Source organism: Scyliorhinus canicula, chromosome 5, assembly GCF_902713615.1.
Source record: "Scyliorhinus canicula chromosome 5, sScyCan1.1, whole genome shotgun sequence".
NCBI classification, from domain to species: Eukaryota; Metazoa; Chordata; class Chondrichthyes; order Carcharhiniformes; family Scyliorhinidae; genus Scyliorhinus; species Scyliorhinus canicula.
Window position 1 is genome coordinate 226,196,068 of NC_052150.1, and position 27,670 is coordinate 226,223,737.

At 51.2% G+C, this 27,670-nt stretch overlaps 1 protein-coding gene and 1 non-coding gene across 6 annotated transcripts in view; both read right to left on the minus strand.

Moving 5' to 3' along the window:
* The window catches only part of LOC119966630, a 360,402-nt gene that overhangs the window by 177,459 nt on the left and 155,273 nt on the right, over window positions 1-27,670 (minus strand). For 3 of the 5 annotated variants that reach the window (XM_038798645.1, XM_038798646.1, XM_038798644.1), the window contains exon 7: window positions 11,430-11,495. The exons of the other annotated variants lie outside the window; for them this stretch is intronic. In XM_038798645.1, coding sequence (XP_038654573.1) covers window positions 11,430-11,495 — 66 coding nt within the window. The remainder of the gene's footprint in view (window positions 1-11,429; window positions 11,496-27,670) is intronic. 5 annotated transcript variants of the gene reach the window in all.
* On the minus strand, window positions 9,262-9,334 carry trnac-aca. The gene has a single exon. It is a non-coding gene; the product is annotated as a tRNA-Cys (tRNA).

Below are 27,670 nucleotides of genomic sequence, written 5' to 3' on the forward strand. Positions count from 1 at the left end.
ACACTCCGCACAGATTTGGCAGTCCCTGGTCATGGCCCTGAGCTTCTCGGTGGAGTAGGGCAGGTTGCGGCCTTGATGTAGTGGAGAAGCTGGGTAACCCCCGGGTGGCAGAGGTCATCGTGGATAGCCCGGAGTTGGTCACCTTGCACGCTGGTGCATGTGCCGCGGGACAGGGCATCTGGGGGCTCATTGAGCTTCCCAGGACGATACACTATATCGTAATTATAGGTGGAGAGTTCGATCCTACACCTCACGATCTTATCGTTCTTGATCTTGCCCCGCTGTGTATTGTAGAACATGAAGGCTACCGACCATTGGTCGGTGATGAGGGTAAACCTCCTACCAGTGAGGTAGTGCCTCCAGTGCCGTACAGCTTCCATGATGGCTTGAGCTTCTTTTTCGACTGAGGAGTGTCGAATTTCGGAGGCGTTGAGGGTACGGGAGAAAAATGATACTGGCCCGCCTGCCTGATTGAGGGTGGCGGCGAGGGCAACCTCTGACGCATCGCTCTCCACTTGGAAGGGGATTGACTCGTCCACCACGCGCATCGCGGCCTTGGAAATATCTGCCTTGATGCGGCTGAAGGCCTGGCGGGCCTCAGCCGTCAGTGGGAAGATGGTAGCTTTGATCAGTGGGCGGGCTTTGTCCGCATAGTTGGGGACCCACTTGGCGTAATAGGAAAAGAACCCAAGGCACCTTTTCAGGGCCTTGGGGCAGTGGGGAAGAGGGAGTTGCAGAAGGGGGCGCATACGGTCGGGGTTGAGTCCTAGAACTCCGTTTTACACGGTGTAGTCGAGGATGGCTAGTCTAGTTGTGCAGAAAATGCATTTCTCCTTGTTATAAGTGAAGTTGAGGGCTTGAGCGGCTTGGAGAAATTTCTGGAGGTTGGCGTTGTGGTCCTGGTTGTGGCCGCAGATAGTGATGTTGTCCAGGTACGGAAATGTGGCCCGCAGCCCGTACTGGTCCACTATTCCGTCCATTGTTCTCTGGAAGACCAAGACACCGTTGGTGACGCCGAAGGGGACCCGGTGGAAGAGGAAGAGGCGGCCATCTGTCTCAAAAGGTGTGTAGTGGCGGTCCTCCGGGCGGATTGGTATCCACTGTGGTGAACACTCAGTAGTGTGCGATCTGATTAACCATGTTCGCTATCCGGGTGAGGGGGTACGCATCGAGGTGCATATACCGATTTATGGCTTGGCTGTCGTCTACAACCATCCTGTTCCTTTTCCCGGTCCTGATAACCACCATCTGAGCTCTCCAGGGGCTATTACTGGCCTCGATGATCCCTTCCCGCAAGAGTCGCTGGACCTCGGACCTGATAAAAGTCCTGTCCTGGATACTGTACCGCCTGCTTCTGATGGCGACAGGTTTACAGTCAGCGGTGAGATTTGCGAAGAGCGGGGGAGGGTTGACCTTTAGGATTGCGAGGCTACAAACGGTGAGAGGGGGTAGGGGCCTGCCGAACTTCAGGGTGAGGCTCCTGAGGTTGCATTGTAAGTCCAGTTCCAACAGAAGAGGAGCGCAGAGATCGGGGAGTACGTCTAGCTTGAAGATTGCGTGTTCGATGCCTTGTATCTTGAGGTTCGCAATAGTGTACCCCTGGATCTGCACTGAGTGCGATCCGGAAGCGAGAGAGATTGTTTGAAGTGCGGGGGAGATTTGGAGAAAACAGTGCCTTATCATGTCTGGGTGAATGAAGCTCTCCGTGCTCCCAGAGTCAAACAGGCAAGGCGTTTTGTGCCAATTGACCCGGACGGTCATCATGGAGTTCCAGAGGTGCTTTGGGCGTAACTGGTCGAGGGTAACCGCGCCGAGTTGCGGGTAGCCGGCGTGGTCAGAGGTGGTGGTGTGGTTCCAAGATGGCAGCCCCGTCGGTCACACGTGTCGGGCAGCGAGGAAGATGGCGTCCAAGATGGTGGCCCCTATGAGTCACACATGGCGGGCCGCGTGGGAGACGGTGGCCAAGGTGGCGGTCCCCATGAGTCGCACGTGTTGTGAGGAGTTGAAGATGGCTACCCCCACGGACAACACGAGGCGGATGGCGCGTCTGAAGGGGGTGAAGCCGCAGGCACGCAGCCGCACTGCGGGGTCTGCGGCATGTGAGTCCGAGAGTCGGGCCTGCGATTTGGAGGACTTGGACCTGTCCAGGCAAAGTTTGGCAAAGTGTCCTTTTTTGCCGCACTCGCTGTAGTTGGCGTTCTGAGCCGGGCAACACTGCCTGGGGTGCTGGTGCTGGCCGCAGAAATAGCAGGGTAGCCCCCCGGGTTGGGCGGGCAGCCACGCGGCACAGGCCTGGGGTACTCTCTGGTCAGAGATCCACAAGGGGGTCGCGTGATCGGATGGGAAAGCGTTAAGGCTTTGAAACGCTACTTCTAGGGAGGTGGCTAGTTTTACCGTCTCTTCTAGGTCGAGGATGCCCTTCTCGAGCAGGCGCTGTCTGATGTTGTTGGACCGGACCCCAGCCACGTAGGCATCCCGGAGGGCGAGTTCCATGTGCTGGGAGGCCATGACGGCCTTGTAGTTGCAACTTCGCACGAGGACTTTGAGCTTGCGTAGGTACTCCTCCAGTGATTCCCCGGGGCGTTGGCGGCGAGTGGTGAGGAGATGCTGCGCATAGACTTTGTTCACCGGCCTCATGTATAGGTGCTTCAGCGTCGCGAGGGAGTCTGCTTATGTGGTTGCTTCCTCAAGTTCTACGGAGATTCGATGACTCACCCGGGCGTGGAGGAGGCTCAGCTTCTGTTCGTCTGTGACGGAGGGCGAGGAGGAGCCGACGAGGTAGGCCTCAAAACATCGGAGCCAGTGTGAAAAAATCCCTTTGGCTTCCACGGCCTGTGGGTCGAGTTCCAGTCGATCAGGTTTGAGGGCTGCTTTCATTGCGATGTTGTAGTTGATTAAATTGATGCGACCATCAATTCCCACAAGACGGAGAGTTGAAGTGAACAGTGGCTTTAATCAACTAGAACAGTGCCTGCCTGCGACTGCTCTGCACTGAGGGCCGCCTGCAGGGCAGCAGCTCTATATACCTCCCCTTGAGGGGGTGGAGCCAGGGGCGGAGTGTGGTACAATGTAGTACAGTGGTGAATGGTTACCTTAGTACGTTCATCACAGGTTGGCCACACTAAATTGCACCTTGATTGGAAAAAATGAATTGGGTAATCTAAATTTAAGAGAAAATTTGAGAACACACACTAACAAATTCAAAAACATCTTCTTCCCTGCTGCTATCAGACCCCTCAATGACCCTTTCATGGGCTGAACTGATCTCTACACACATCCTCTCTACTGAGTAGCAGTACATTCTGTATGCTTCACCCAATGTCTATGTATTTACTTTGTGTATTTATCATTTGTCCTATGTTTTTCATGCATGGAACGATCTGTCTAGTCTGATACTTTTGACTGTACCTCGGTATAGGTGTCAATAGATCCAAATCCACATCCCTGCCCCAATTGTGGTGGCTAGATCCCGCAGAGCAGAGCAGCATGTTTAGCATAAGGCAAATACTGCATTAAACGTGGAAATTTGAATCACTTTGCCAAATGCTTGTGATAGCCAAAGGTAAGGGCTTCATACAGCACCAGGTAGGCAGGATAACAACTAGATTTATTTACCCTACTCACAATACTACCATTACACTAGTCCTCATCTCACAGGTCCAGCGGCCATCATCTTCATGGGCCGCTTAAAGGTCTGGACTGCCCACTCGGCCAATCCGTCGGAGGCCGGGTGGTACGGTGCATTCCATTCGCAGCCATGAACAAAGTCTTGGCTGGTTAACGCTGTCCCATTATTGGCCACCCGGAATTCGGATATTCCGTGTACGCTAAAAATGTGTTGTGCCTGTCTACGGTCATCGTGTCATCTCGGGTTGTACACGGTGGACTCGAGCCACTAAAAATGGGCAACTACCAGGATAAGGAACGTACCACCTGGATTGGGCTGGCGAAGACGACATAAATGCGGGACCATGGCTTCCCCAACTATTCCCATGGCGTATCGGGACCGCCAGTGGGACTTTCTGGTGCTCCTGGTAAGGGCTGTAGTGTTTGGCCACTTTCTCAATCTCTGAATCCACCCCAGGGTACCAAACATAGCTGCGAGCCAGCATCCTCATTTTGGCCACCCATGGGTGTCCATTGTGGAGGCCCTTCAACAAGGATGTGTGACCCTGCTCAAGGACGACAACTGGTATCCCCCACAAAAGGACGCCACCATCTTCTACGCTCAGCTCGGGCAGCTTCATGATTGTAGGCCCTCTGATCGTCCGACAGTAGTCTATGCTCGGCCCCTTATTGAACCATGTGCTGGACTCATGACAATTGTAGGTCTGTCTGGGTCCATTCCTTGATACGAGCTGTCGTGAATGGCAAGGTGTCCATGAAGTGGAGGGCGGTGATCACATCAGTAGCCGAAGCGGGCGCTGCCGGTTCTGTGAAGAGGGGCAGGCGGCTCAACACGTTGGTGTTTGGTATTTTTGTGCCCAGGTGATGCTCCAGAGCGTATTCACAGGCGGCTAGTAGCAAAGCCCATCATTGACTCTGGCGGATGCGATCAGCAGAATCACCCAGTACTCTTCAAATAATCCAAGTTGGGACTTGTGGTCTGTATAAATCATGAAAGTGCGCACATAAATGTACTGATGGAACTTCCATACCGCAAATACAATGGCCAAGCCTTCCTTCTCAACCTGCCGGTAATTTTGCTTGCATGAGGGACGCGATGGCTTTTGCCTGTTCTGACCCATCGGGCATCTGGTGCAACATGACAGCTCTGGCAACGTAAGGCCAGGCTCGCACATGAGGAGCACTGGCTTCAACAGGTCAAAATTTGTTAGTAATTCGTTTGTCAATCGGCAGCACTAAACGCGGTAGCATAGTGGTTCGCACAATTGCTTCGCAGATCCAGGGTCCCAGGTTTGATTCCTGGCTTGGGTCACTGCCTGTGCGGAGTCTGCCCGTTCCCCCTGTGTCTGCGTGGGTTTCCTCCGGTTGCGCCGGTTTCCTCCCACAGTCTAAAGATGTGCAGATTAGGTGGATTGGCCATGCTAACTTGCTCTCAGAGTTCAAAATTGCCCTTAGTGTTGGGTGGGGCTACTGGGTTATGGGGATAGGGTGGAGATGTGGGTTTGGGTAGGGTGCTCTTTCAAAGAGTTGGTGCAGACTCGATGGGCTGAATGGCCTCCTTCTGCGCTGTAAATTCTATGACATTCTATGCGAAAGGCCCCATACTCATCGTTGCCCTTTCTTTAAGAGCTGGTGGAGCAGGTTGAACCATGTGGCCACTCTGGCCACATGGTTCAACCATGGTTCAGGCCGTTGTGAAGGCGGCCGACTTTCACGACGGCCTCGGAGCCCGCTCCCGGCACCTAATTCACCCCCACCTGGGGGACTAGGAGCGGAGCTCCGTACTTCTCGGCGGCGCGGCCTTGACGCTGGTGTCAAGGCAGCGCATCGAGAATGACGCGAGGCCGGTGCCTGCGCGGCTGACGTCATGACGCTGACGGCACGAACCCGCGCATGCGCGGTGGCCGTGCTTCCCCTCAGCCGTCCCGCAAGACGTGGCAGCTTGATCTTGCGGGGCGGCGGAGGGGAAATAGTGCGTTCGATTTGGACGCCGGCCCGACGATCGGTGGGCACCGATCGCGGGCCTGTCCCCTCCCGAGCACAGTCGTGGTGCTCTTTCCTTTGTAGGCCACCTACAAGCCCCAAATGGGCTTCTCACTCCCGTTTCACAACGGCAGCGAACAGGTGTGTTTGCCGCCGTCGTGAAACGATCGCGAACGGGGCATCTGGGTCGGAGAATTGGCGTTCGCCGTGAAAAATGGCGAGCGGCGATATTCTTCCGAGCGGGGGGGGGGGGGGAGAATCGCGGGGGGCGCGAAAATTGCCGGGGGGCCCTCCCGCGATTCTCCCATGCCGCGTGGGAGCGGAGAATCGCGCCCTGGGTATAACACTTCTGTAGCAGTTGACCTGTCTGAGAAAGGAACGGAGCTCTGTTCGGTCATGAGGAAAGGGGACCTATCGGATTGTCTGCACTTTGTCCTCCACCGGGTGGAGGCCCTGGCTGTCCAACTGGTAACCCAAATAAGTGACCTCAGGGGCATCAAAAACAGATTTCTCCCTTCAGAGGTGGACGTCAGCTTGTTCAAACCTCTTAAACTCGTATAAAACTCTTTGGGGGCTAATCGTTACAAAGTTTTGAGACCCTGGTGCCCGCACCAGCTGCAGGTATGTGCAGCTCTTTTCGAGCATCGTAAACGTGTTGTCGCAGCTGAGCTTAGCATACAGGAATCATAGAATCTACAGTGCAGAAGGAGACCATTAGGCCCAGCGAGTCTGCTCCGGCCCTTAGAAAGAACACCCTACTCAAGCCCACACTTCCAGCCTATCCCCGTAACCCAGGTACCCTATCTAACCTAAGGGCAATTTATCATGGCCAATGCACCAGACCTGCGCATCTTTGGACTGTGTGAGGAAACTGGAGCCCCCGTAGAATACTCATGCAGACACGTGCAGACTCCGCATAGACAGTGACCCAAGCAGGAATCTAACCTGGGACCCTGGCGCTGTGAAGCCATAGTGTATAGTGAAGACACTATGCTACCATGCTGAACCAATCACAGCAGCTTTCCTTTGTTAAGAACCACATTGTAACCGTTCAATCCTCCAAGGTTAGGATTGTCAGCCAAGTGAATAGGCCCTCAATACGTGGGACCAATTAACAGCCGAGGCAGGAGAGTTGGTTCATGGTCATTTTGTAGGTGCCGCAGAGTCGTACAGATCTGCGGGCTTCAATACTGGGACCACTGGTGTGGCCCAATTCATGGAGTGGACAGGCCAAATGCTTTAATCGCTCCAACTCATGGTCAACCATGGGGCGCAGTGCACAAGGTACTGAGCGAATGCAAAATTACCAGGAGCATTCTTATCCACGTTGATCATGGCCATCACTCCCTTTATAGCACCGTAGTCCTCAACGAAGACTCCGGGAACTTGGCCAGCTCTCCTTACAGCCCGCAGCAGTACATCCGATATATGCCTCACGGTAGCATGGTGGTTAGCATCAATGCTTCACAGCTCCAGGGTCCCAGGTTCGATTCCCGGCTGGGTCACTGTCTGTGTGGAGTCTGCACGTCCTCCCCGTGTGTGCGTGGGTTTCCTCCGGGTGCTCCGGTTTCCTCCCACAGTCCAAAGATGTGCGGGTTAGGTGGATTGGCCATGCTAAATTGCCCGTAGTGTAAGGTTAATGGGGGGATTGTTGGGTTATGGGTATACGGGTTACGTGGGTTTAAGTGGGGTGATCATTGCTCGGCACAACATCGAGGGCCGAAGGGCCTGTTCTGTGCTGTACTGTTCTATGTTCTATGTTCTATGTTCTATGTGGTGCCAATCTAACTGTAAGTGGCAGAGCCAATCATGGCTCAGCAAGCTGGGTCCATCGCCACAGACCACCACCAATGGCAAGCACACTGATTTTTCCCCATATACTCCGAGCACATGCGCAGTACCCTCGAAGGCTAAGGGCTCCCCGGTGTAAGTAGCCAACCTGGCTCCCGTACCCCAAGGTTCCATCGTTTGTAGGCCAGTCCGGATTGCGGCAAACGTCTGATGGCTGATCACTGAAACCACCGCCCAAGTGTCTTGCTCTTTCTCGATGGGGTGGCCATTTATCTGTAGTGTGAACCGGATAGGTGTGGTCGTGGGGTCTGTAACACAGTGCAGCCGCAGGAGAGCTTCTGTGTCGTCCACATAGTACGTCTCGCCTCTTGTGGGGGGGAGGGGGGGGGGCGTGGGTGGCAACTGGTCTGTTGCCAGGGAACGGTATCTCCACGTGATCTCTAAGAGCCTTGCTCCTGGCCGCGCCGTCCTGCTCGATTCCAACAGCTGCTATCCTGGGTCGGGAGAAACTCCAGCATCACTCCGGGGTGAGTCATGGCGATGACCGCCGAACCTGCGGTGGGTTCCTCCTCACAAAACCCCCGGCTCATCACTTCCGGTTGCGACCGCCCAGCGGCCCTGTTGACGGTCGATGAGATGAGGACCTCCATTATCTGTACTTACTGGAGGCTGCGCTCGGACTCTCCCTGGAGAGTGAGATGTCCACTGCATTCTGGAGGGTCAGGGGAGTCTCCATCAGTAATTTGAGCTGTGTGTCTCTAAGTCCCGTAGGCCACAGACCGAGTGATGTGACTGTCTGCCTTTCATCACCTGCGATGGCGTTTGTCGGAAAAAACAGCTATACCCACTCGATATTTGGTCCCAATCGTCGGTGTCAGGTCAAATGGTTCCAGCTTACCAATGAGCGCCATCGATCTGTTCGGGGCGGAGTCCTCTCCAAGCTGAGATGAAGCTGGTCGGTGGCGAAAAGTCCAGTGGCTCCTGCAGCTCCACTTTATCCTCATCACCAGCATGATAGCCGAAGGTAAGGACACCAGGTTAGGCAGGATAACAACTAGGTTTATTTATCCTACTCACAATACTACAATTAGTCTACTCCTTACCCCACAGAGTCATCATCCCTGACCTGGTCCCAGAGCAGGGTTTATATCCTATGAGGTTCCTCCCAATTAGGGGGGGGGGGGGGGGGGGGGGGGGGGTGCGGGGGGTGCTCTGCATCCCCCCTTCCACCAATCACCTGCGGAGTTTGTATTCCAAGGTGTAGGGGGCAGCTGTACAAAATATAGGGTTTGGCCTATGAAGGGGCCACAGCACTGCTACAGATCGAAATCACAGCAGCTTTCCTTTGTTAAGAACCACATTGCAACTGTTCAGTCCTTCAAGGTTAGGATTGTCAGCCAAGTGGATAAAGTGGATCTCTGCCAGAGCAACCAAACCACTGTCCCTCCAACAACATTCTATTGTGAGACTGTCAACACTGTCAACGAGAAAGCTCAGATCTTCAGCACTCTGCACATGATTTCCAACAAGGCAAACATTTTTTTTTAATAATCTTTATTGTCACAAAAAGGCTTACATTAACACTGCAATTAAGTTACTGTGAAAGCCCCTAGTCATCACACTCCGGCGCTTGTTTGGGTACACGGAGGGAGAATTCAGAAAGTCCAAATTACCTAACAGCACGTCTTTCGGAACTTGTGGGAGGCAACTGAAGGAAACCCACGCAGACATGGGGAGATCATGCAGATTCCTCGCAGACAGTGACCGAAGCCAGGAATCGAACCTGGGACCCTGGCGCTGTGAAGCAACAGTGCTAAATGTTGTGCTACTATGCCGCCCATTTAAAAAAATGTTGAACTCTGAGTCAGCCAGGAATCGAACCTGGAATCTCCTGATTTGTAGTCAGACGCGTTATCCATTGCACCACTGGCCCATGGCTGAAGGTAAAGGTAGCCACTGGAGCAAAGTGTAATGTATTTCCTGGCTGAATGCTATGGAAATTAGACCCATATACAGCCTGGACCCTAATACCCAGGTGGACCTCCGTGGCCGATAGTGGATAAACCATCAGCACTGAAGGTGTGGCCATGTTCCATTGCACACAGGGCAGTTTCAAGATACATATAGAATGTAAGGCCACTGCGAGATCTTTGGGAGAGCATCACACTGTGGCTCCTCATCCAACCTGGTCCAGAATGTCCTGCAACACCCCAGCCTCAACATTATGGAATAGAAAGTCCTATTCAACTGCGACGTCATTGGTAAGCTGCCAGTAATATACCACATGAGATTAAATGACTCAGTAGAACCAAGTCTGTGCTCCGAGAAGAATACCAATAGCTATGAAGCAGAACGTAGTCAATGGATGATGACACTGGATGTCATAATTCCCACATACGAGACCACAAAGTCGGATTCAGCAATGGGGCCGCAATAAAGAAAGATGGCAGTCAGGATTTGCGTTGGCCCAGTTCATTTAAAAAAGACGCTGCACAGACCCCATCACCCTATTAAAACCATGGCATAAGTGATAGCAAACATGTCCAACGGCAAGGTTTTCAGCATCCTGGATGCAAAATGCAGATTCTAGAAGATGCCGTTAAATAAGAATCTCCGAAGCTTGCAAGATTCATATCTCCAGTAGACAGATATTGTTTTCTTGGTGTGTCTTCTGATATGAAACGGCATGTCCACATTACAAGATGTCCCGCACCAGGCATCTACCAAGAAGAAACCAGAACTTCACTTTGCAAATGACATCGCTATCTCCACTCTCAGAAGAGCATCTCCAAGCTCTGCTTGATACCTTCGTGAAAGCATACCAAAGAATCGAGCTCAACCTCAAGTTCAAGAAGACTCAAGTCCTTTACCAACCTAGCCCAGGGCAAGAACCGGTCTCTCCCTCCATCAAGGTCAACAGAGAGCCGCTACCAAATGTGGAACATTTCCCCTACCTGGGGAGCCACCTCTCCTCAAAGGCTGACGGGGAGATCAATGGGGAGATCTAACATCATGTCCAATCCATAAGCGTCTCCTTCAGATACCCAAAGACGAGGGTCTTTGATGACCGTGACATCCGTGCTGACACCAAGATCCTCATGTGCAAGACGGTTGTCCACACCAACTCTTCTATACGGCTCAGAATCTTGGACTATGTACAGACACCACAAGGCCCTGGATAGGTACCTTCAATGTTGTCTGAGACGGATTCCCCGCATCAGCTGGGAGAATAGGCGCATTAACATCATTGTCCTTGAAAGAACCAAGTGCACTGGCATTGAGGCCATGGTCATCCAAAACTAACTCCGCTGGCGGGCCACATGCTTCAAGTGTCAGAGTCCCAACTGTTAAAATAACATCTTCTTTGCCCAGCTCAAGGAAGATTTCCGAACAAAAAAAGAGGACAAATAAAGCGCTTTAAAGAAATGGATGTCAATGTCTGGGAGACCGTTGCTCAGAACAGACAAATTTGGATGGATCTCCTCATTGAAGGGACAGAATTCTCTGAGGACACCGATGGCAAGAGGAGGCCCGGAAAAAGAGCCTGAGAAAGGAATACAAGTGATCTCACCTCCCAGAAAAACCTGCCAAGTGTGCAGTTGATGATGCAGCTCTAGGATTAGGCCCATCTGCCATGCAATTAAACAGACCCCGTGACCAGTAATACGGAGTTTTCTCGGTGGACAATCATACTCGTTAGCGAGTGATCGCCGAAGAAGAGAAGACTTTGTGCCATCCTGTGGAGGCTTTCCAACTGGATCTATGTATTAATTCAGGCGTTTGAAAAGAGTTGAGAGGGAAGGCTGCAGCTTCTCCACTGCTGGCATGCATCTTTAACTGGATGGCAAGTGTTCCTCTGATCATTAATTGGCCAATGCAGGAAAATCATTGCCAGTATTTTGCACCAACACAGTCAAGGGGCAGGGCCTCCATTTCATCCTGGCACTGGGGTCATGACTCAAAACGCAAAATCCTGCCCCCTGCCACTGTAACTATATATAATCCTTTTCATATTAACATCAAGTTACCTGCACTTGGGTTATCTACATCATTGAATGAGTCTTCAGTGAATATGGAGGGGAGATTTCCAAAGTCTATTAACAGAAGATTAAAATGAAATCAATATATGCCTTTCACATTAAAAGTCAAGACAAAATTATTGTAGTCAATGTGGAGTCCGGAAAAGGTGAGTCAAAAGTAGTTTATTTCCTATTCACAGCTAGGAAATACAGTAAGTTAGCAACTGTCCAAGCACCAGCCACGTCCATCCAGAGATGCCGGCTCCTTCCTGGGCCAGCTTTTGCCCAGGGAAATGAACAAACCCACTGTTGGGCCTCCTCACCTCAGCGGGGAAGCTCGTTCTCCACGGGCCGCAAAGGGAGATCAATCGGGTCATCCCCATGGTTCTTGTGGGAGTTGTAACATTCCTCCCTCAATGTCCATAAATCCCTCTGTTGTAGGGAGTGAAAGAGGTTGGGTGTCTTCTCTGGTTTGCCCACGGTTGTGCCTCCGGCTGTTGTGGGGCTGCGTTGGGGCACAGCGATTTCACCTAAATTGTCTGGGGGGGGGGGGGGGGGGGGGGGGGGCGGCATCATCACCGTTCCCTGGCAAGGCCATCATCCGAAAACATGGCTGTCTGAGACTCCATGTCAGATCCTGAATCCTCAACTTCACACATCTGTGTCAGGCCCCTAGGGAGTGATGTCCCAAGGCCCCTTTTGCCGGGCGAGGGGGGCCTGGAAGACAGTTCCTGCACTTGGGTTATCTACATCATAGTCCAGATGCTGGCCCCCTGCTCCGGAGGTGGTCTAGGTGCCACAGTCCATTCCCATGTTTTTATTGAGTATAATACCAGTACAGTCTGATTCACGCGGCCCTTCGGGTCCATCGGGCACCATCTCCAAAGTTTTGGACATATACTGCATCTCCGGTCAGAAATCTCTGTCCTGCGTCCATCTGCTTCAGTGCTGCCTCTGAAGATCTTTGTCTCGTTCTGCTGTTATTGGGGAAATTTAGGCTCAGGTGGGTTCTGAGCCTCCGGTCCATCACAGTTCGGCCGGTGCCACACAGGTCATAATGTGTCATGTGGTCCGGTAGCTGAACAAACATCATGCCAGCCTCGCCTCCATGGATACCATGGCTTGTTTCCTCATAGTCTTGTTGAAAGTCTTTACTGCTCGTTCAGCCTGACTATTTGAGAAAGGGTGGATGGGGCAGTCCAGCTGTGCTTCACCCCGATTGTCTTCATGAAGAATGCAAACTCTTCGTTGGTGAACGGAACATCATTGCCCGTGACTGATACCTCTGGGATGCCATGGGTATGGCAAATGAGAGTCGTAGCTTCTCGATGGTGGGTGGTGAAGTAACAATAATCTTTATTATTGTCACAAGTAGGCTTACATTAACACTGCAATGAAGTTACTGTGGTGGACGGTATTCAATGGACGATTAGCCATTTGGAATGGGCATCCACTATCAGCAAGAACATTAAGCCTTGATAAGGTCTGGAAAAATCTGCATGTAGGTGCACTCAAGGCTGGCCCCGCCATTCCCAATGGTGGAAGGGTGTAGCTAGCAGGAACTTCTGATACTCCTGGCACGTGGTGCATTGCTGGGCCAGTCGCTCGATCTCGCTATCCAGGCCTCGGCAACAAACATAGCTCCTGCCTAGCATTTTTATCTTTGACACCCTTGGGTTTCTATTGAGTAGATCTTGGAGTATGACCTGTCTGCCTGGCTTGGGATCATTACGCGAGCTCCCCACAAGAGATTGCCATCCTCAATGTTAAGCTCTTGCTGCTTGGTCTCAAAAATCCGCAGATCCTTCAGCAGTTTTTCTTGTTGGCCCCCTGTAAGACGATGTGCCGAAGCTTTGTGTAATAAACTCCAATTGGCTTTATTGGTTGGCCAATTGGAGTATGAGCTCACTCAATGATAGCTCATTGAGGGGGCCCATATAATCACCTGTGTAGGCTTTGTGAGCCAGTCTTAAGTTGACTGGACTGCTAGCAGCACTGTTTGTAGCTGCTCCTGTAATATCGTTATTGTAAATAAATATTGGTGTGGTGACGGAACTCCTGCCTCCCGTGGATTACTACAGTGGCGACGAGGTAAACTACGAATTTTGTGGAGACCAGCTGCCTTGCCATTTATAAAATGACGTTTTTTGGGAGGTTAGAGGCATTCGACCCGGCTATTGAGGACTGGTCCCAGTATGTGGAGAGAATGTGTTACTTCTTCCGGGCAAATGATATACTGACGGACGAAAGGAGGCGGCTTATCCTGCTGTCGGCGTGCGGAGCCTCCGCTTTCGCCATTATACGTAGTCTGACTTATCCCGATGCGCCGGACACGAAAACTTTCCAAGAAGTAACGGAATTGGTGAAAGAGCACTATGACCCAAAACCACCCCTCATTTTGCGTAGGTACAGATTCTACACAGCGAAGCGGGAAGACAGGGAGTCAGTCACGAATTTCTTGACCCGCCTGAGAAGGCTGGCGGAAAAATGTGAGTTTGGCCCGACGCTAAATGAATTGCTTCGGGACCAGCTAGTGTGTGGTATAAACGACCTCACAATACAGAAACGCCTGTTAGCGGAAATAGAGCTAGACTGCAGGCAGGCGTTACAGCTCGCACTGTCCCTAGAAAAGGCAGCAAGTGGGGCGCAGGAACTACAGGGCACGCCAATGGTGGTAGATACCTGTGAGAGGGACTACCACAACGGGTTCTGCTACCAGATAGCCACTCTCAGGAAAAACCTGAGGAATAGAGGGAAAAAGGAAAACCCCAGAATTGCCCCCAAGTCTGCCAGGACTAACTGGAGACAGAGGGAAGTACCGGCTGAGGCTCCCCCAACAGAGAAGGACCGTTTCTGGCACCAGACAGAGTGGGGTAACAATGACAGAAACCCTAGAAGGAGGTGGCAAAAGAGGAATAGCAGGTGGGGACGCAGGGAAGTACACAACCTAGACGCCCCATCCTCCTCCGAAGGGGAACAATTATATAATACTACAACGAAGAAAGCAGAACCCATTAGGATTACCCCACGGGTGAACGGGCGGCCGACAATAATGGAAATAGACACGGGTGCGCCCGTATCAGTAATGGGAGTGGCAGCATTTAGAAAAATCAAAGATGGACTCCTAACTAACCCTAACAAAAACATAGACGAAACTTAAAACCTACACGGGGGAACCCTTGGAAGTTCTAGGCACGACTCATGTACCTGTGGAATATGAGAAACAATTGCTCAGATTACCGTTGACGATAGTAGAGGGCTCCGGACCGAGCTTAATTGGACGGAACTGGCTGAAAGACCTGAAATTAGATTGGATGAAAATTTTCCAGAGTGGAAGCGGGCAGTTGAGTGGAGTACTCCAAAAATACCCGGAGGTCTTCCAGGAACGTTTGGGGGAAATCATAGGTGCCAAAGCAACTTTGCACGTGGACCCAGAAGCCCTTCTGAAAGTTTTTAAGGCCAGGCAGGTACCTTTTGCATTAAGGAAGAAAGTAGATGACGAAATAGAAAGGTTACGGCGCGACGGCATGATCAGACCAGTTCTCGGAATGGGCAGCGCCGGTGGTACCAATTTTGAAGCCAGACGGCTCAATACGTCTCTGTAGAGATTTTAAACAGACAGTAAACAAATACGCACTGTTGGACAAATACCCAATCCCGAAAATAGACGACCTATATGCCAAATTGGCAGGTGGGCCTTTGTTCACAAAACTAGATGTGAGCCACGCCTACCTGCTGTTAAAACTGGACAAGGGCTCCCAGAAGTTCGCAACGATCAACACCCTGAAGGGCCTTTTTCATTATACTAGACTACCTTTTGGAGTGTCATCAGCCTGCGCTATATTCCAGCGTACGATGGAAAATATTCTGCAGGGACTACCGCAGGTGCCGATTTATTTGGACGATGTCTTAATCACAGGTAGGACGAACAGGGAACACTTAAGGAACCTGGAGGAAGTGCTCAGGCATTTCACAAAGGCAGGCGTACGGCTAAAAAGGGAAAAATGTGTTTTTCTGGCCCCACAAGTGACATACCTGGGATATAAAGTAGACGAGTCAGGCTTACACCCATTAGAAGACAGAGTAAGGGCAATAAAAGAAGCCACAGCTCCCACCACGGTCCAGGAGTTACGATCATTTCTAGGGTTGGAGTGTCATTATGGCAAATTTATTGAAAATAGGGCGTCCATCATAGAACCCCTCCACCAGCTACTAAAAAAGGGGCAAGAATGGAAATGGTCCACCCGCCAAAACCGAGCATTTAGGGACATTAAGGAACAGCTGTCATCCGAAAATGTCCAAGAGCATTATGACCCAAGGAAGGAGTTGGTGGTCACTTGTGATGCATCCCCCTACGGGGTAGGAGCCGTCTTTGCCCATAGAGGAAGGAATGGGGAGGAACGGCCAATAGCCTATGCTTCGAGGACCTTGGCGATGGCTGAGAGGAAGTACGCCCAAATCGAGAAGGAAGAACTGGCGGTGATATTCGCAGTAAAAAAATTTCACCAGTATCTGTACGGGCGGAAATTCACCATAGTGACGGACCATATGCCGTTATTAGGGTTATTAAAAGAAGACAAGTCAATACCCCCGATTGCATCAGCTAGAATCCAACGCTGGGCGTTGCTACTGGCAGCATATAGATACTTTCTGGAGCACAGACCGGGAACGTGAGTAGCACATGCAGATGCTTTGAGCAGACCTCCCCTCCCGGACACTCCGCCGCAAATACCAAAAGTAGAGGAGACAGTAATAACTCTAAATTTTTTGGACACCCTACCAGTTGACGCACAACATATTCGGTTGTGGATGCAAAAAGACCCAGTTTTAGCCAAGACGAAGCATTTAGAACATAGAACATAGAACATAGAACAGTACAGCACAGAACAGGCCCTTCGGCCCTCAATGTTGTGCCGAGCCATGATCACCCTACTCAAACCCACGTATCCACCCTATACCCGTAACCCAACAACCCCCCCCCCTTAACCTTACTTTTATTAGGACACTACGGGCAATTTAGCATGGCCAATCCACCTAACCCGCACATCTTTGGACTGTGGGAGGAAACCGGAGCACCCAGAGGAAACCCACGCACACAGGGGGAGGACGTGCAGACTCCACACAGACAGTGACCCAGCCGGGAATCGAACCTGGGACCCTGGAGCTGTGAAGCATTGATGCTAACCACCATGCTACCCTGCTGCCCCTTTTACTGCTAACAGGGGAACTGGAAAGACCAGTGGAGCCCCAGATGCACCCATACTGGAGCAGAAGGGACCAAATAACCATAGAAGACGGTATCCTATTATGGGGAGCCCGGGTAATCGTCCCAGCTCAGGGCCGTCAGGCAATCTTAACTGAGTTACATCACGGACACCCAGGGGTGGCTAAAATGAAAATGCTAGCTTGAAGCTACGTTTGGTGGCCAGGTTTAGACACAGACATAGCAGCCTTGGTGCGTCGGTGCCAGGAGTGCCAACAGGGGCAAAGAGTGCCACCAGCGGCGCCATTGCACCCGTGGGAATGGCCAGGCAGACCGTGGACCCGCCTGCATATTGACCACGCCGGCCCTTTCATGGGCTCAATGTTTTTGGTGATAGTGGACGCCCACTCCAAATGGTTGGACGTCCAAAGGTAAACACGGCAAGCACAGCATCGACAATTGAAAAGCTCAGGGCCTCATTTGCAACACATGGACCTCCGGAGGTATTGGTGTCGGACAACGGAACGGCATTCACAAGTGGGGAATTTGGAAAATTCCTGAAGGAAAACGGAGTCCGTCACATCAAAACGGCCCCTTACCATCCAGCGACCAACGGCCTGGCAGAGAGAGCGGTCCAGACACTTAAAGCGGGACTCAAGAAGCAGCCGGCAGCGTCAATAGACACAAAGCTCTCCCGCTGGCTGTTTGATTACATGACCACACCGCATTCCAGAACGGGCATACCGCCAGCTGAACTCTTAATGGGAAGGCGGCTGCGAATGAGGCTGAGTGTCCTTTTCCCAAATTTAACGGGGAAAGTGGAGAAACAACAGGAGGCCCAACTCAGGGGGCATGATAATAGTCGGCACCGGTTTGGGTCAAGAATTACGGGAATGGACCAACGTGGGTCAAAGGCACGGTAGAGTCCCAAACAGGGCCAATATCCTATGAGGTTTCAATAGGACGTAAGGTGATGAAGAAACACCTAGACCAAATAAGGGCAGCGGAACCACACCTGGAGGCAGGCGAAGCAGGACCGCCTCAAGCTGGGATAGCCCAGACGGAAAGGATACCCACACTCCAGCCCCGAGCAATTTCTCCAGACCCCGTCAGCCAGTCGTCAGAGTAGGAGATGGACACACTCGACGAGGCCGCCGCGACCACCTCTCCCCGAGGAGGAGGAAGAACAACTTCCAAGGAGGTCGTCAAGGAAAAGACGGGCACCTATAAGGTACACCCCGCCCACTTCGGAGAACGACCCGGCGGACGACACAGAGGTGACAGACCCAGACATGAGGAGCAGGAAGAAGCTCAGAGGAATGCCAGCTGGCAGGAATTCCTCGGACCTTGGGGGGGAGGGATGTAATGAACTCCAATTGGCTTTATTGGTTGGCCAATTGGAGTATGAGCTCACTCAATGATAGCTCATTGAGGGGGCCCATATAATCACCTGTGTAGGCTTTGTGAGCCTGTCTTAAGTTGACTGGACTGCTAGCAGCACTGTTTGTAGCTGCTCCTGTAATATCATTATTGTAAATAAATATTGGTGTGGTGACGGAACTCCTGCCTCCCGTGGATTACTACACTTTGCCAATACTGGGTCCTTCTGTGTCCAATTGCGTATTTGTGCGACGGTGACCGGCAAGGTATCCATAAAATTTAAGGTCGATACAACCTCATCAATCCTTGGTGGAGATGAGGCAGCTTGTCAGCAATGGGAGCCAGCGTCCGCATTTGTGATCTGTGTGCCCAGATTATGCTCAAACAAGTATTTGTACGCCACTAACATGGGCCCTTGCTGTACCTGGACAGATGCTCTTGGCGGAATCGCCTTGTCCTCTTTAAACAACCTTAGCAATGGCTTGTGGTCCATTATGATGGTGAACTGACGCCCATACCCATACTGGTGAAATGTCTGGCATACTTGCACTCCGCAGCAGACAAAGTCCGCGATTGATAGTCTATCAGGCTCTCCTGTCCGTCATCCATCCAGGGGGATAATACGATCCCCATTCCATGCAGAGAGGCATCACAAGTGACCAAAAGGAGCTTTGAGGGGTTGTAAAGCATCAACAACCCTGATGAGGACAACTGCTACTCCACCCTGGCGAAGGCTTCTTCTTGCAATGCTCTCCACGCCCATTCTTGATGTTTCTTCAGTAGCATGGGCAGCAGTGCTAGGACCCCTTAAGCAAGGTTAAGGATAAATTTCCTCAGGGCAGAACGGTGGCACAGTGGTTAACACCGCAGCCTCACGTCACCGAGGTTGCAGGTTCGATCTCGGCCCTGGGTCACTGTCCATGTGGAGTTTGCACATTCTCCCCGTGTTTGCATGGGTTTCGCCCCCACAACCCAAAGATGTGCAGGATAGGTGGAATGGCCACGCTAAATTGCCCCTTAATTGGAAAAAATTAATTGGGTACTCTAAATTTATTAAAAAATAAAAATAAAAGGATAAATTCCCTCGAATAACCCATGAGTCCTATGTGTTCTCTGGCGTAAGGGCTTGTTTCTCTCTCGCATCTTCTCCTCTATTGGATGCAGACAGTATCGGTCGACACAATACCCTAAGTATGTGACTTCTTTGACATAGAAAACACGTTTTCCTCTCTTAAGGCTGATGCCTATCTTGAAAAAGTTGCTCAGGTTCTCTTTTTTCGGTGACTCCAGTGACCAGGAAGTCACCCGAGTAGACTGCCACTCGTCGCAGTCCTTGGAGGATGTTCTCCATGACTCTCTGGAAAATACCACAAGCTGGTGACACTCTGAATGGAAACCTTCCATATTCCTAACGGCCCCTGTGGGCATTAATGGTCACAAATTTTCTGGAAACCGGATCTAGCGCCAGTTGGAGGTATGTGTGATTCAAGCATTGCGGCAACCTGTGGCACAGCGATACAATGCAACTGGATGCACTCCTCTCTATCGAGCTGCTCTAGGTGGATGGTCCTGACTCTAGGCAGGTGCCTCCCTCGACCAGAGTGGCACGCTTGATGGCTCACATGGCATTGTCGGTCCCTGTGATTTCTCCGGCCACAGGTCCCGCACCTTTTTAAATATTCCTCCAGTGGTCTGGGGAAATAGCTCACGTAGGTGCAGCAGCCCTTGGCTAACGGTCCTCATCCTGACAGTGTTTGGGCAAGGGCAGAAGTCCTACTCCAAGGAGGCATGACTTGCCTGAATGGGGGGGCATCCTAGGCTATTCACTTCCATCCCTGACGTAGCCGAGAGCTCCTGGACACCCTTCTCCATGCTGTCCCGTGAGCGGGAGTTCTCGTTGGCCCTTTTTAGGCTGTTCAGCCAGCAATTTCCACCGGGACGCCATGTTTTTAATGCATAAAGACCAACACGTAGCATCTCGGGTAGAACAAAGAACAAAGAAAAGTACAGCACAGGAACAGGCCCTCCAGCCCTCCAAGCCTGTGCTGATCAGGATGCCCTAAAAACAAAACCTTCTGCCCTTACTCAGTCCATATCCCTCTATATTCTCACTATCCATGCACCCATCCAGATGCCTCTTAAATGTTGCTAATGTGCTGCTTCCACCACACCCTCTGGCAGCGAGTCCCAGGTTCCCACCACTCTCTGTGTGAAAAACGTACCCCGCACATCTCCCTTAAACTTTTCCCTCTCACCTTGAACCTGTGCCCCCTTGTAGTTGACACTTCTATCCTTGGAAAAAGCCTCTGACTATCCACCCTGTCTATGCCTCTCATAATTTTGTAGACCTCTATCAAGTCTCCCCTCAGTCCCCGTCTTTATGGTGAAAACAATCCTAATTTATTCAACCTCTCCTAATTGCCAACATCCTTGAGACCAAGCAACACCCTGGTGAACCTTCTTTGCACTCTCTCCAAAGCTTCCACATCCTTCTGGTAATGTGGTGACCAGAACTGCATGCAAAACTCCAAATGCAGCATAACCAAGGTTTTATATAGCTGCAACATGATTTTGGCAACTCTTGCACCCAATGCCCCGGATAATGAAGGCAAGCATGCCATATTCCTTCTTTTTTTTTATTTTGAGTACCCAATTAATTTTTTCCAATTAAGGGGCAATTTAGCATGGCCAATCCAATTAGCTTGCATATTTTTGGGTTGTGAGGGCAAAACCCACGCAAACACAGGGAGAATGTGCAAACTCCACACAGACAGTGATCCAGAGCCAGGATCGAACCTGGGACCTCGGCGCTGTGAGGCCACAGTGCTAACCCACTGCACCACCGTGCTGCCTGCCATATTGCTTCTTAATCACCTTGGCCACCTGTGTTGTCACTTTTAGGGAACTGTGGGCCTGCACACCCATATCCCTCCATGTGTTAATGTTCCAAAGGCTTCTGCTATTTACAGTATTTACACACCTCGTCGGGGTGGCCAGTAGTCAGAGTGTTCTGTCAGTTTGCGTAATCATGCTGAAACTGAGTAGCAGGCTCCCTTGGAGTTCCTCAGACGTATTTAATCAGTCTCTTTGGACAATGACTGACGGCTTGGGATCAGAGTAGTTTATCAGCTGTGCCACCAATTCCTCAAACGTCTTGGGAGTCTGGGGCAGGAGGCTAGATTAGGCTCTTTATGACACTGAAATTGGGGCCCCCTACAGGCTGTCAAAAGAATCACCTTCTCTGGCGGTCTTCCCCAGTAATAGCGTTCGGCCAGATGTAGCGCATGTACTGCGCATACTGAGCCCAGTCTTCCACACTCACATGAAACGCGGTGAATCCACCAAAGAGCGGCATGTTTGCGACAGTTAACATGCTCCTTTGAGTTGAGAAGCAACGATAGGCTAAGTGGCTATCTACACCCCCTGTAGTTCCATTTTATCCTCTTCACCTATATTGCAGTCAATAAGGAGTCCCGAAAGGGTGAGACAAAGTAGTTTATTCCTTCTCACAGCTGGGGAATACAGCAACTAAGCAACAGTCTAAACCCCAGGCAAGACAATCCCGAGATGCCTGCTCCGTCCTGGGCCAATTTTTGTCTCAGGGAACTAACGAGCCGCTGTTGGGCATCCAAACCTCAGTGGGGAGCTCATACTCCACGAGATCCATGGGAAGATCAATCGGGTAGCCCTGTGGACCTCATAGGGTTGTAACAAAAATATAAATCTAATAATAGGGAATGAGCTCTTATTCTTTGTTGATTGTAGCGGGTAGAAGAGATAATAGATGAAGAAATTCAAATCATAATACAAGGTACCCGAATATGACGTGACACAACCAAACTCCAAAAGTTGTTTATTTCTATTTAGCACAAGAGTAGAAAGGAAACTGTGGTCAAACCATGGCTTACAAGGGAAATTAGAGATAGTATTAGATTCAAAGAAGAGGCATACAAATTAGCACGAAAAAGCAATAGACATGGGGCGCGATTCTCCGCAACGGCGGATAACCGGGAAGGCTGCCGTGAAAGAGGCCATCACTCACGCCCCATCCCGGGACCCGATTCTCCCCCCCCCCCGGCGGGCTAGTATCGGGGCCCCGGGGGTCTCGGCCGCGCGGCCTTGCCGACTGTTGTCAAGGTCGCGTGCCAAGAAAGATGCGTGGCTGGCGCCTGTATGACATCAGCCGCGCATGCGCAGGTTTGACAGCTCCAACCTGCGCATGCGCGGAGCCGTCGTTTCCCTCAGCCGCCCTGCAAGATGTGGCGGCTTGATCTTGCGGGGCGGCGGAGGGAAAATAGTGCGTCCGTTTTGGACGCTGGCCCGACGATCGGTGGGCACCGATTGCGGGACTGTCCCCTCCGGAGCACGACCGTGGTGCTCCCGTCCCAATCGGGCACCTAGAAGCCCCAAACGTGCTTCTGGCGCCCGTTTCACGATGGTGGCGACCAGGTGTGGTTGCCGCCATCGTGAAAAGGTCGGAAACGGCCGGCCACTCAGCCCATTGGCCTCGGAGACTCGCCTTTCGCCGTGAAAAACGGGGGGGGGGAGGGGAGAGAATAGCGGGAGGCGCCAGGGGGGCGTGAAAAATGTCAGGAGGGCCTCCCGCTATCTCCCAGGCCGCGTGGGGAGCGGAGAATTCCGCCCCTGAAGTTTGGGAACAGATTAAAATTCAGCAAAGGCAGACCAAGTGTCACTGCCTATGTGGAGTTTGCATTCTCCCCGTGTCTGTGTAGGTCTCACCCCCACAACTCAAAGATGTACAGGGTAGGTGATTTGGACATGCTAAATTACCCAAAATTTAACTTTTAAAATGTGTAGGAATTCCATTAAGTCCCCCAGGAATACTGAGGCACAGGGAGAGAAGCTGACCTCTACCCTAACAGGTCCTGCCTGCGAGCAATCAACGAGGCGAAGGCTAAAACATTTAATAGAATTTTAAATCATAGAATTTACAGTGCAGAAGGAGGCCATTTGGCCCATCAAGTCTGCACCTGCCTTACAAAGAGCACCCTACTCAAGCCCGGATATCTACCCTATCCCAGTAACCCAGTAACCCCCACTTAACCTTTCTGGACACTAAGGGCAACTTAGCTTGGCCAATCCACCGAACCCGCACATCTTTCGACTGTGGGAGGAAACCGGAGCACCTGGTGGAAACCCAAGCAGACACGGGGAGAATGTGCAGACTCCGCACAGACAGAGACCCAGCTCGAAATCGAACCTGGGACCCTGGAGCTGTGAAGCAAATGTGTGAACCACTATGCTACCGTGCTGCCCCCATTTTCCCCCAGCCCATCTGCAATTCCGGCATATTCAGTACCCCAAATGTGGCCCCTCGGGGTTTGGGTTCCAAGTCCATTTGCAAGATTGCCGACATGTGCTGAAGAACGAGCCCCAAAACCTCCCCAGCTCAGGGCAAGACCAAAACATGAGAACGTGATTCACTGGGCGCCTTCCACACAGTTTACACTTGCCCTCCACTCCCTCAAACAACCAGCTCACTCTCGACCTCATTAAATGTGACCTATGCACCACCTTTAATTGAATCAACCCTAGTCTCGCATATAAAGTCATGGCTTTCACCCTGTGCAACACTCAACATCACACCCACTCCTCTAGCACCAGGGCAGCACAGTAGCACAGTGGGTAGCACTGTTACTTCACAGCGCCAGAGTCCCAGGTTCAATTCCCAGCATGGGACGTCTGTGTGGCGTCTGGACGTTCTTATCATGTCTGCGTGGGTTTCCTCTGGGTGTTCCGGTTTCCTCCCACAAGTCCCGAAAGTCATGCTGTTAGGTAATTTGGCTATTCTAAATTTACCCTCTGTGTACCCGAACAGGCTCCGGAATGTGGCGACTAGGGACTTTTCATAGTAACTTCATTGCAGTCTTAATAAAGATTATTATTATTAGTACCATTCCCAACTCCTCCTCCCACTTAGCCAAAACCCCCTCCAGCAGTACCATATATTTCTCCAGAATCCTCCTGTAAATCCCTGTGGTACCCCCCTCCTCCATGCCCACTAACTCGAAAAGGGCGAAATCACTGAGAACACGGAAAGATCTTCTTTGCAAAATTCTGCATCTGCATTTATTGAAAGGTTTGCGTCCATGGCACCCTATACTTCTCCAACAACTCCCCTAAACTCAGAAATCGTCCCTCCAGAAACAAATCCCTAATTCTTACCATCAACTTGTCCTCTCAGCCCTGGAACCTAACCACCAGTTCAAACAGGTGGTTTGCACGGATCAACACCATATTCGACACCGCCCCTAACTTAAAATACTGCTGAAATTGCCTCCAAATATTCAGAGTCGCTACCACTACTGTATTGCCCAAGTATTTCCCTGGGTAGAACAGGGCAGAGAAGCTGACCTCCACCCCAACAGGTCCTGCCTTCCCACCCTCCTCACCGACCCCACCCCCCCACCTTTCCACCCTTACATAACCCACCTCCATCTTAACCCAAATTTCCTCTTGATCCCCGTACCATCCCACCGTCTTCCCGCCATTTGCCGCCCACAATAATAAATCAAATTCGGCAGAGCCAAACCATCGACTGCCAGCCCATCTGAAGCCCCGCTTTCCAAATTCTGGCTACCTTGCCCGCCAAATAAACAACGACATCAACTACTCCACCCCCTGAAAAATGCCTTCGGCAAAAACACAGGAATTAAAATAGAAACCGTGATAAAATATTCATCTTTATCAATTGAACCCAGCTGGCCAATGACAGGGTGGAGTGGGGGGGGGGGGGGGGGGGGGGGGCTATCCCACCTCTACAAATCCACCTTGCCCCTACCCACCAGGCTCATGAAGTTCAATTTACGGAGCAGGGTCTAATCTCGAGTGGCCTGTACCCCAAGATACCTAAAGTGGGAGGTCGCCACACAAAACGGTAACCACCCCTTTCTCAGCAGAGACACCAAAAAAGCACTAGTTCTTCTCCAAGTTCAGTTTGTATGTCAAGAAAGCCCCAAATCAAGTTGGCATCCCCATTATATCCCCCACAACGGAGCAAGTCCAGGATATGCAAAAGGAAGTCATCAGCATATGGGGAAACCTATGTCCCACTGTGGTGATATAACCACTGTAGTTATGCGTACTTGCAGTAGGGGGATGTATGCCTGTACCTGTAATACAGGCTCCTCCGGTAAGCCCCTGCCAGCTAGCTCCGCCCACAGGGAGCTTGTGTATAAATATGCGTGTGAGTCATTCAGACCTTTAGTCTACAGTTGCAGATGGAGGGACAGCATCGTACAACAATAAAGCCTCTATTTTACTAGTCTCTCGGCTTTGAGTATAATTGTTAGCGCTACACCCACCACCACCTTCTCCCCTCCCCCCACACACTATCCCCCTCCACTTATCTGACTGCCTCAGCGCAGTAACCAAAGGCTCTATCATCAATGCAAACAGGAGAGGGGCATAGAGCATCTCTGCCTCGTTCCTCTACACAATTGGAAGTATCGCAAATTCCAATCGTCCTTACAGACACTCACCTTGGGCTCTCATAAAGCAACTTAACCCACGACACAAACTTGGGCCCTATCCCAAACTGTTCCAGCACAAACAGGTAACTCCACTCCACCTTATCAAAGGCCTTCTCAGTAGACAATGCCACGATAACCTCCTGCTCCCCCCCCATCCCATCAGGGAGAACACCACATTCAGCAAATGCCGCACATTCAAGGACAACCGCCTGCCCTTTACAAACACAGTCTGGGACTCCCCAACCTTAGCAAGAATCTTGGCATCCACATTCAGTAGACATATCGGCAAAAATGGCCTGCACTCTCCGGGTTCTTATCTTTCTTCAATAGAAGCAAAATGAAAGCCTGCCTCATCGTCTTTGGGAGATCCCCCTTGCCACTGCATCCTCAAACATCTCCACCACAGTGGTTAGCACTGCTCCTCATGGCACTGAGGACAAGGGTTTGATCCCAACCCCGGTCACTGTCTGTGTGGAGTTTTCACATTCTCCCCGTGTCTGCATGGGTTTCACCCCACAACCCAAAGATGTGCAGGGTATATGTATTGGCTACACTAAAATTTCTCCTTAATTGGAAATGGTTTTCAAAAAACATCTCCACCAATCAGCCATCTGCAAACACTTATAAAATTTCACCGGGAAACCATCGGGCCCCGGGGCCTTGCGCATCTATATTTCCCTTTGGCCGTCCAAACCTCCTCAATCCCCAGTGGCTCCTCCAAGCCCTCCCTATTCCCTCCTCCACCACAGGGCACTCCAATCGCTCCAAAAACTCCACCATATCTGACTCATCCAGCGGCGATTCCGACCTGTACAGCTTTTGATAAAACACCTCAAAAATGCACTATTGACCTTTTTTGAAGTGGACACCAACCCTCTACTCACCCCTAAACAATCTGCCGGGAGGCCGCTTGCAGCCAAAGCTGGCTAACCAATAAACAGCTGGCCTTCTCCCCATCTTCATACATTGCTCCTTCTGCCCGCCTCAACTGGTGCACCGCCTTGCCTGTGGACAACAGATTGAACTGTGGCTGCAGTACCTTCCTGCTGGCCAAAGGCTCTGGAGTGGGAACTTCCAACTACTTGCCATCAACCTCAAAATGTCATTTATCAGCCTGTGTTGCTCCTCCCTTGCCTCCTTCCCAACTTGTACCTTATGCGAGATTATCTCACCTCTCATCACCGTCTTCAAAGCCTCCCACAACACTGACGGGAAGGCCTCCCCATTTTTATTAAACACCACATACTCATCTATTACCCTCGCCATCTTCACGCAGAACCCCACGTCCGCTAGCAACCCCACATCCAAACTCCACGCCAGCCGCTGTGCCGGCCCCCTCACCAATACCACATTCACCAGGTATGGGGCATGATCAGAAATGATGATAACTGAATACTCCGTCCTCCTTATTTCCGCAACAAGGATCACCCCATGATGAAAAAAATCGGTCCAAGAGTACACATTGTGTACCGGATTTAGAGACCTTGATGCACAACTCCTTCATAAACGGGGGCAACACCTTTGCACCCCGATGGGGCCAAAGACCTTGGGCAGGATTCTCAGTTTCTGAGACTAAGTGTTGTCGCAGACGCTGAATTTGTGGACTATCACGGCAGCAAAACTGCCGCCGAACCTAGATCGATTCAGCAACTGTTGAGGGGCTAGCATCCCGATTCAAATGAAAAACAATTGATTCCAATGAAAAAGAGAGTGGGATTCATCGGATCCATGATTGACACTGGGGAGGTTGACAAGCTGCAGCCACATATACATATAATAATCCCACGACACACTCATCCCAGCCAACAAGATGGCACTGGTTGTACTGGAGCGCGCCCATACAGCTGATTGGTCAGCTGGGACCAGTGAGCACCGAGGGAGGTAGCCTGGGAGGACTCCCATACAACCCATGGTCGTAAGGCATAACGGTATTGTCACTGGACTAGTAAACCAGAGACCCAAAGTAATGCTCTGGGGACCCAGGTTCAAATCCTGCCACTGTAGGTGGTGAAATTTGAATTCAATGTAAATCTGGAATTAAAAGTCTAAGGTTACCATGAAACCATTGCCGATTGTCGTAAAAACCCATATGGTTCACTAATATCCTTTAGGGAAGGAAATCTGCCGTCCTTATGTCCTACATGTGACTCCAGACCCACAGCAATGTGGTTGAC